The sequence below is a fragment of the Camponotus floridanus genome, unplaced genomic scaffold, assembly GCF_003227725.1.
Source record: "Camponotus floridanus strain SB8 unplaced genomic scaffold, Cflo_v7.5 scaffold58, whole genome shotgun sequence".
In the NCBI taxonomy this organism is placed as follows: domain Eukaryota; kingdom Metazoa; phylum Arthropoda; class Insecta; order Hymenoptera; family Formicidae; genus Camponotus; species Camponotus floridanus.
In genome coordinates, this window is record NW_020229747.1 from 129,461 (window position 1) to 139,807 (window position 10,347).

Sequence of the window (10,347 nt, forward strand, 5' to 3'; positions counted from 1 at the left end):
GTTGGAGCCTCTTAATGTACATTTTATTTTACTAATAAACTTACAATAGATGTTACGTATCCACCGATTGTCGAGAATCGAGATTAACTTTAAACTGTGCGATTTAAGACGTGCGCTGCAAATTGAGGAAAAACACCGCATTAAAAAGTAAATGTATAACGATTCTGTAGATATGGGACAAGATACATAGCGAGTTTTGGCGCATTACGATACTAATCAACACCAATAGTGAAATTACTTGAACTCAATAAAATCTACTGTAATACATAAAGTGCATTCCCAATTTCGATTTGGACTTCATTATTAGTATAGCACACGGAAATTGTTGATTCACGTGGAACGAAATGATGGCTATTAAACTTTTGTCGAATCGATTCGCAATATCTAAAAATTCAAACGATTCAAATTTGATAAATGTTTAAATTTAATATAATATGCTTTCGTTAATATATATATATATCAAATTCAGTTTGTCCGAATACATACTGAAAAGTTGAGCAGAAATGTTGAAATTATTATTGTTTCAAATTAGTTTGATTAATCATTTGAAGTAATATTTGAAATAATGTGCGATTTGAAATTAATCGTGAAAAAGTTTCAAACGCCGATTCTCTTTGAGAATCTCGTGAGAGATTTAGTATCAAACAAGTTGAAATATCAAGTTGAATAATCATGTTCCCGCATAAAATTCGAACAAGAGGTCGCCATCGATCGCGAACTTTGGCGGCATATTCGTAATATGTAAAGTACATGGACGGAAATTAGCTGCCAAATAGGAACGAATGTAATTTTGGGCGTTTCTTAGCAAGGGACACAATATATCATTTTGTCCTTGTTGGTTACCAAATGCAAACAAGGACGAAATGATTCTCTGCTCTGTGTCGCTCGCTGAAAAACGCCCTTTGCTTTGTTGCTTTCGAACGAGGCTCGATTTAATTTGTGATAGGTGGATAGAGTGACTGCCCCCTCTTTGTCGCAAATCTACCCGTCATTACGGAAATCGAATTTCCGTCTATACATTTTATACGCTATGGCGGCGATTCAATGAAAGCGAGAGATTGAAGAATCACACATGCGATAACGCACGTCCTTCTATTTTTCTCGTTTTATAAAAATAATTTTTTCTCTCCTGATGACTAATAATTAAAGGCAACACGAGTGGTAATTAAATTGTAAATTTATTTTTTCTCTCGAGACTGCGTCATCTCTTTCCATCTTGCCGAAAGAGAGAGAAAGACAACATTATCGATTCTTTCAGTTTCCAAGTGTCAAGAGACTCGATGACAACAAACGGGAAAACAAATACGACGGCAAATGCGTAAGATGTCCACGTGAAAGCGGCACGATCCATGCTTGTGTCTCTATCGAGATTAAAAAAAATATAACGTTAAGACATTCTTGGCTTATCTCGTAGCTTTGCATTTCGATAATCCGACTCGTGACTCGATAACATTCCTCGTGAGAGAAAGGAGGAGCGAAAACACTCGAGATGCGTGTCAAAATTGCCAAATCGCTTTTGACGGAGCAATTCTCTCTCTCTCTCTCTCTCTCTTTTTCTTTCTCTCTCTCCGTCGACAACAGAGTCGCACGTGCGAGACCTAGTCGTTTCCCCGAGAGTAAAAATGTGCAATTTCCAAAAAGGTTATGAACGAGGGCAGACGGACCGGCGATCGGCGTGACGCGTCGAATCGCGGACGCCTGTTTACGCGTAAACCAAAACATGAATGACCTTGAAAGACGGCGCGTCACGTGACGGCGAGGGGAGGCGGCGATTGGCTCGCGAGGCGCGTACAGGGTATATTGCGTCGCGCGGTCCGCATTCCTCGTCCAATAGAATCCGCGCGTAGTGGGCCGGGCGGTGGGCCGGCGGGGTGAAGGAAAGAGGAACGTCGAAACGGACCGGTACGGAGCGCGAGCGGCAGCGGTGACGGCGAGGACGAGGACAAGGACGAGGACGAGGACGAGGACGACGACGACGGGAACGGAAACGGGAACGAGGAGAGCGAGAGCGAGAACGGCAAGGGCGATAAACGGCGACGGTGGCACCAACGATAGCGGTAGCGGTAGCGGTAACGCGAGTGGCGGTGTTGCTGGGGATAGTGACAGCGGCGACGGCGACGAGGACGACGACGACGACAGCGACGAAGACGAGGACGACGAAGACGACGACGAAGACGAAAACGAAGACGAAGACGACGACGGTGGCGGCGGCGGCGGCGGCGGTGGCGGTGACGGCGACGGCGACGGCGACGGCGAGGACGACGATCGAGACGGTGCGCCGTGTTGGTCGGTGGTGTACACCGTACGTGTTAGTGCGTGTGTTTGTGCGCGAGCGCGGTTGGTCGGCTCGCGTTGTTGTATCCAAGATGAAGTCCGACTCGAAACCTTTGTTGACAGCTCAGGCGGAAAAGGCGAATCATTACACGTAAGTAGCGCCCGCTGGTCGGACCGGGCCGAGGCCCAAGTGAGATCGGTGAGATAACTCGCGCGGAGGAACGCGGGACGTGTCGCGCATCGTACGTGTATATCCGTCGCTGTATATCGGGGGGAAAAAGTATAGCGAGCGACAACGAGCGAGAGAGAGAGAGAGAGAGAGTGAGTGAGTGAGTGAGTGAGTGAGTGAGTGAGTGAGTGAGTGAGTGAGTGAGAAAGAGAGAGAGAGAGGGAGCGAGCGAGCGAAAGAGAAAGAAAGACATCGAGCGAAAGACGGCGAGTGAGTTGGCCATTTGTGCCGGAAAGTGCGCGACCCACCGCCAAAAGTGCAGTGCGAAGAAAATTAGTATCGAAAGAGGGAGAGGGAGGATAAAAGTAGAAGGTAACGGTGCTAGAGAGCGAACGAAAGGACGGGGGAGAGAGAGGGGAACGTTTGCGAAGGCGAGAATGAGAGGGAGAGAATGAACGCGCGAGAGGGCGAGGAAGAGGGAGAGGGAGAAAAGAACGGGAGAGCCGCGAGCAACGAACGCGACTGAAACGCGACGCGCGCGTCCCACGATCCGCGAAAATCGTACATGTATGAGCGACGACGACACGGCGGCGAGGCAGCAACGAGGCGGCAGCGGGAAAAGTATCTCGGGCGAAAATAATGTCTAGTACCGCGGATTCGCATTCCAGATACTTGAAAGAATTCCGCGTCGAGCAATGTCCTCTCTTCATACAACGCAAATGCACGCAGCACAGACCCTTCACGTGCTTCAACTGGCACTTTATGAACCAGCGGAGGCGCAGGCCGGTGAGAAAGAGGGACCGCACCTTCAATTATAGCGCCGACAATTATTGCACCAAGTACGACGAGACCACTGGCATCTGCCCCGATGGGGACGAGTAAGTTTCGCTCTCTTACATTTCTGCGTACATGCGACTTGTGAGTGCGTGCGGGCGTGCGGGCCACCTTTTTTTTCCTCTCTTCTCGATATTACGCGTTGCGTCGTTCGCCCTCTGGGCGAACGGACACGGACGGCTTGTCGCGCGTCTTCCGAGAGCGGGAACGAGACATTCGGGACATTGTCCCTCCTCGAAAAACTGACGTTTACTCTCCGCCGATGTAGATACGTGGGAACGTGCCTCCGCGTACGTGTACGCGCGGATGCGTATGTGCGTGCGCGCGCGCGCGAGCGGGCAAGATGGCACGCTCTCGCTCGCATCGATAAGCGATAGATGCGACGTGCATGTGTGCGCGTATCGTACGCGCGACATATGCACACGTAATGCGTTACGTGTCTCGCGTGCGCATATGTGTATTTACGTTTTACCGCGCTCGCGGCTCTATCATCCCCCGCAGAGAAATAATCATTGTTGCTTGAGACTTGAACGGGGACACGAGCGAAAAAGAAAGGAAAGAATTGGTAAAACGCGCGTCGCGTTTTTGCTCTTTTACTTTCTAGATTTTTAGATAGATTCGCGACCACCTACGTTCCTACGTTAATCGAAGGTATTCGCTCAGCTGGAGCGTCGCGCGCGCGATTTAGCCCAATTGTGAACCTAATGCGGTTACACCTTTCTCTCGTATATCGGATTCCAAAGATTTCGCGGGGGGAGCCTCGCCGCGCGCGAAATTATACAAAACGCTTCTCCGAACGCGGACTTGGAAGGACATTCCTCGCGCTTCGAGCTCGGTTACGAAAGATCGGAAATCGAGCTTGGAGAGGGGGAGAAAAATAAAGAAGGAGACGCACTCTGCTCGCACGCGCACGGCGTCATTTTGCGATGGTCGTTGACACGTATATGTAACGCACGCGTAATTTTTGCAATTGCCCGCCAAAACTGACATTGCAACTTGACACCTCGCAATGTCCGAAAAAAAAACGAGGCTTTTTCGATATTTCTTTCAACAATATCCACGATTTCGATAATATATAATCATTTCAGGATACACCCACGCACAATTTGTAGCTCTTGATTATTATACGATCGATTCTACTTTTTCCATCTTTCTCTATTTCAAGGTAAAAAGACAATTTCTTTTACGTGTTAAAATCGTTAATTTACGCGGTGTCAATTTAACGTGCGCTTGCCGCAAATAATCAAATGACATTATTACTTGCGCGTAAATTAACATTTCTCTTGCTCCAACTTTTTTAAACTTTGTTTCGACACGCAACACATACGCTCGTGTCGTACATATTTGCGTAAATGCCCGCGGATATTTGTAGTCGACAATTTACAAATTACAAAAGTTATAAATAAATCATACGTTTTCCTACGATAAATGAGATGAATGACTTTTTTCTCCATTTTTATTTAAAAGAATTGAAAAGATTTCCTGCCACTTGTCACAGCGTATGTATCAATTAGTTTCTTTATTTGCAATTTGCATATATATATATATATATATATAATTATCATATACATTATAACAATATTTTTGTAACAGTGGAAAAAAAGATTGCTAATCATAGGATGCCTTTTGTAAAAGGGATAAAAGTGTCGTCTCAATTTTTTATGCAAAAAACAATAATCTACGGATACCTTGGAAATTGGTGATTGACAAATTTTTCTTTATATACATTCGATGAATGTACATAAAGCAATTTTCATCCAACAATTACGATAAACTTGTCCAAAATTCTCAGCGTTACGAACAAAGGAGCTTGCTCTTATCGATTTTCCCTCGCGTACTTGGCACGATGGCACAACAAAGAATCATAACATGTATCTAAATCTTATTCGAATCGTAAAGCATAATCAATATATTACAATTTTGCTCGTCATTCGATTGAAAATCTCTTTGGCGACACAATATTATTATAGGGACATTATATAATAGCGATAAGAGATGCTCGTTCAATTGTTTACTGTTTACTTGAAACAACGAAAAGAAATATGTTCAAAAATATATTATGTAACAATTCAGAATTAAAATTATTTTATTTTTAGTATCGTGCAATGTTTACTCATTTCGCTTATTTATTATTGCGAAAAAATAATTTCTTGAAAAAAATACACGCGCAGATTTACTAATTAAGGGTACATTCCAAAACGTACTCTCCGAGGAAAATTTTACTCGATCTGTATAACTGTAATAACTGTGTGTGTATATTTTATATACGTAAAGAAAATATAATAATATAGCTTGACAAAAAATAATAAAAATTGTCTCATTGTTAAACAGGTGCCCATTTTTGCATCGTACCGCGGGTGATACAGAGAGACGTTATCATCTGCGTTACTACAAGACGTGCATGTGCGTTCACGACACCGACACACGTGGATTTTGCGTGAAAAATGGCCCGCATTGCGCCTTCGCGCACGGCAATCACGATCTGCGTCCGCCCGTGTACGATATCAAGGAAATTCAGGCTTTGGAGAATCCCGATTCTGACCCAAATTCTTCATCCAACGGGCCTAATATACTCGACAAGGAGCGAAATCTGATGAACGAGGATCCAAAGTGGCAGGACACGAATTATGTGCTCAGCAATTACAAGACAGAGCCGTGCAAGAGACCTCCGAGGCTGTGTCGGCAAGGCTACGCCTGTCCGCAATATCACAACAGCAAGGATAAGAGGCGCAGTCCACGGAAATACAAATATCGGTAAAACGAGCAATCGATTAATACACCGCAATTAATTGAGAGAGCTGTATATATCTAGATGTATATATATATATATATATATATATATATATATATTTATAAACAATATTTACAAGTATATATAAATATATATATATATATATATATATATATATATATATATCTGCATCTCGGCAATTAGATCGACGCCATGCCCGAATGTGAAACACGGCGAGGAATGGGGCGAGCCAGGCAACTGCGAACAGGGAGATGCGTGCACGTATTGTCACACACGGACGGAACAGCAATTCCATCCCGAGATTTACAAATCCACCAAATGCAACGACGTGCAACAGGCCGGCTATTGTCCACGCGGAGTCTTTTGCGCCTTCGCGCATGTTGACCGTGAGTGTACACTCGTCAATCGTACGTAAAACAGTCCTATTATATTATATACGAGCTTTATGCAGTTTAGCAATGTGATATGATAAATGTACACACATGTATTGTGCGTGTACATTTAATATGCGTACATATAATTTATGTTTTTAACGCATATATACATACATACATACAAATATGTGTGTACATTTACTTGTTTCACTATTGAACTAGAGTGAAATAATCTGTCGTTCTTTTTCTTAACGTTACAAATTTGCATAACGATTGCACGCTTGCAAGTCGGGCTCATTCGTAAATTTCTTGCACAAGTTAAAAATTCGGAATACCCGTACACGTAGAGCCTGACAAGTGATAATTTGATATTTCACATAAATGATAAATCTTAGTCGTCAAAATTGTATATCTCAAAATTGATATATTGGGACGTTGGTATGGTGTGTTGATGGAAGCAGTGTTGCCAACAGAAGAAATGAGCCTGGCGAGGGATATGGCGGTACCTATAGATTGCGGTGCGAATCTGGCCGATATACTCAGCAATGCACTTCCACCTGACAAGCGCTCACACGACAAGGATAAACAACTCAGTGACAGTAGTGTGAGTTTCCTTTCCATTTTCTTCATAAACTCTGCTTTTAATTTCGAATTAAATAAAAAAAATAGAGTAAGATAGAATAATTTTTTGAAAATTATTTAAAAAATTAAAAACTAATCCAGAATCTGAGTCTATGATGCCTTTAAAAGTATCCATGTCCCATCGATAAGAGTTGATTCACAATTTGCGTGCCCACGCACGCATATATTAAAAATGTATCGACTGAATTACAGAATGGAAGCGGTGAAGTCTCGGAATCGGCCAGCACCAGCAGTTTAGGAAGTAACAGTTCACACAGCAAAGCACCTGGTGCTCAACTGCATAATTCCAATAATACCAATTCTGGTATAAATGCGGCTGCGCAGCAAAAACTTACGAGCATACTCTATAATCCCAGTTCTCTCATACAAGTTGTAAGTTCTATTTTTAAATGTAATATGCATTGTTTGTAATTATGTTGTCTCGACATTAATGACATTAATTCCAGAATGAAATTCGAAAACAAATGATCGCAATTGATAGCGATCCATTATTAACTAAAGCTGAAAAAGCTCAACAGAAACAAAGTCTCTACATTGCGTACAATTTGAATGGGACGTTAAGTAGTCATTCGTTAACAACTACCGTTTCACCGCTGTCAAATTCGTTTTATTCAAACGACACTGTCGAATCTGTAGTAGGTAAGTGATTTTTAATATCCATGAAATGTTCACTACGCGTGATATTCGACAAAACATCATCGACATTGGATCTCTTTCAGGAAACGCACTAGACGAATTACATCTAGATGATCCGTTAAATTTAGTCGATTCAATTCATAGGGATACAAATTCACCAATCGGTAATTCGATATCAGCAGGCCTAGCTAGCTCTGGTTTACTCGGTAGCTCAGCTCCGGTCAATATACCCGGCATGACTGAACGTTCCGTTCTCACTAATTTTTCGCCATCGACGTCGAGTCCGCTTCAACAATTGCAGACTGGTTTTCTCACCGGATCGAGATTCTCTCATCAGGACTCCATGGAATCTGTAAGTCGATACTATTTCTGTGCGTGTGTTTACAATTGTTTGAAAAACTATGAAATTCTTTTACTGATATTTCTCGAATTATTTTTAGACATTGCCATTTATGAATCAGATAGCGGATCCATTTAGCAATCACATTTCGCAACTTAGCAGCTCGGCTTCTAAGCTTAGCGGATTCAATAGTAGCTTATTCGATTTCGCGAGCCAAGGAATGTCCCCGTCGCGCACGCAATCCACTCTGCCGGCATCTCCATTGGTCAATGCATTTTCCATTAGTCCAAGTAACACCGGATCGTTGTCCGAGGTTAGAATCAATTTTAAAGAATTTTCTTTTCCCAGTATCTCGGAAATGAGATACAGCATCATTTATACATATATACACATGTCACAGGTACAAAGGCTCAGAGATGAATTGACCTCTAGCCGTGCACAATTAGCAACATGGGATGAGCGTATCAATCAAGCACGCGCGGCTTGCGCGGCATGGCAATTGGAAAGCGAAGAGGCAAAAAGAAAAGCCGGTATAGCCGAGCAACAGAGGGACGAGGTAAATATTTTGTTCAAAATAAGATAAACCTTTTGTTCACTAATTGAGCGCTTTTCTCTGGATAATTGAAATTCAATTTGCCAGAATGATTTTTTTTTGCAGGCTTTAATGCAGATGAAAGCACTCAGGGTCGAGAATGAGGCGTCTAATGGTGGCCCGTATCTTCATTCAGTGAGACGAATAAGCGAGCTCAGGTCGTTATCGATAGCTACTTTGAAATCAATTCAGTCGCAATTGCGTTTAGATCTCGAAGAAGTGGAAAAGGTAAGAAATAAAGAAGTCTTTTATATTCTCAATTCTTTTCCTATATATAAAACCGACATTTCTAATTTTTAAATAAATTAAATAATTATGATGAGAAAAAAATATACAGAGTATACGCTTACATTTTATCGCTGTATTCTCTAAGGTGCTGTATAGGGAAACTGCAACAAAGTGCATGGTTTGCGAGGAACAAAATCGTACGGTTACCTTATCACCCTGCAATCATTACGTAGTCTGTTCGACGTGCGCTCCGAATCAGCGCGAGTGCCCGTACTGCCAGACTCCAGTCGTCTCAACAAGTTAGGCCCGAACCTTCCCCTAGAATCCAGTTGTTGTTACAATTTCCGCTTTGTAGAAAAAGAAAAAAAGAGAAAGGGCGGGGGACAGTCTTTAAAAAATATCATGTAAGTAGTATCACGATTTTGCAAGAACTTGTATTTTTATTAATACTCTGATAAAAGTGACAAAAATGAAAACTTTCTTAACGCGATAAGCACGTGCTCGCGAATAATAAGGATCGTTTATAAGAATACCATTGATTCATCGTCGCCAAAGTACGAATATGATAGGACTTTTTTTTTTATCTTGTAATCTTGTTATACATTATGTTGATATTTTTTTCTGTCAATATTATAATTCAGCAGATATCACATTTTTAAATACAATTCTACAAGGAATGGCATCCTAACACTATCTGCTAAAGGAAGAAAATATTTTATGTACTCAAGATACATATTTGGCAGTGTATTAAATATATTGCGATACATTTGCGCGCGCGAATTACAAAACATTTAACGCGAAAATAATATAATCGCAATTGTCGACAAAGTTCCGGGACCTCGAAAATTATATAATTGTTTAAAACAAATTAATTATTATAATAATAAACGCAACAAAAGTGTTTTCCCATTTTACATTAAATAATGGGAAAATCTTTTCTCAATGATTGAGCTGTGAAACGTATGTCACAGAAGAAATGATATTTCTATTATATTTAAATCTATATATATATTTAATAGGATTTTTCAACTGATTCGTACTGAATATGATAAAATATATAAGTATTAACAAATTTTATATTTTTCGTTGAAAACCTAATATTTTGAAAATATAAATATTATATAAGAGATATATATATATATATATATATATATATATATATAAAATTTCTAGGTTTTTATATATATCTAATACATACATAACATACACACATACACAACACATGAAATTTATAGTTGTAATACTAGAGTATCGCGGGAGTTTAAAACAACCGCGAGATAGGTAGTAACCAATTTTATTATATAAAACAGGTATTATATGAATAAATATATATCGTTTTCTTTTCTCCTTTTTTTCTGTTGTCTCTAATCGATATATACCTACCGCTTGTATTTTTCTTTTATTTCTTCTCTTTCTTTTTGTTCTGTCGCTTCTCTCACATTTATAGAATATATTAAAGCTACAATTTATTAGAAACAAACATTTATACTACGGACACATTACAAA

At 40.9% G+C, this 10,347-nt stretch overlaps 1 protein-coding gene across 9 annotated transcripts; it reads left to right on the forward strand.

The window, feature by feature from the left end:
• The first annotated feature begins 1,861 nt into the window (after positions 1 to 1,861).
• On the forward strand, positions 1,862 to 9,813 carry LOC105256868 (putative E3 ubiquitin-protein ligase UNKL). Of its 9 annotated transcripts, none has more exons than XM_011267119.3 (12): positions 1,863 to 2,425; positions 3,112 to 3,321; positions 5,609 to 6,031; positions 6,213 to 6,436; positions 6,865 to 7,007; positions 7,238 to 7,417; positions 7,492 to 7,684; positions 7,765 to 8,033; positions 8,122 to 8,334; positions 8,422 to 8,577; positions 8,662 to 8,841; positions 8,987 to 9,812. In XM_011267119.3, the coding sequence occupies exons 1-12, from the start codon at positions 2,367 to 2,369 to the stop codon at positions 9,143 to 9,145; spliced, it is 2,409 nt and encodes an 802-aa protein (XP_011265421.1). In that variant the 5' UTR covers positions 1,863 to 2,366; the 3' UTR covers positions 9,146 to 9,812. The 9 variants fall into 9 exon arrangements, with proteins under 9 accessions (XP_025268637.1, XP_011265421.1, XP_011265424.1 ...); XM_011267122.3 differs by having other exon boundaries at positions 8,680 to 8,841; XM_011267120.3 differs by having other exon boundaries at positions 6,877 to 7,007.
• The last annotated feature ends 534 nt before the right edge of the window (positions 9,814 to 10,347 follow it).

What these genes read in the sequence shown, in the direction of transcription:
- LOC105256868 (XM_011267119.3), top strand. Translation starts at nt 2,367, where the DNA reads ATGAAGTCCGACTCGAAACCTTTGTTGACAGCTCAGGCGGAAAAGGCG. An exon ending in ATCTGCCCCGATGGGGACGA is followed by an intron (nt 3,322 to 5,608) that starts GTAAGTTTCGCT and finishes ATTGTTAAACAG; the next exon opens with GTGCCCATTTTTGCATCGTA. An exon ending in ATCTCGAAGAAGTGGAAAAG is followed by an intron (nt 8,842 to 8,986) that starts GTAAGAAATAAA and finishes GTATTCTCTAAG; the next exon opens with GTGCTGTATAGGGAAACTGC.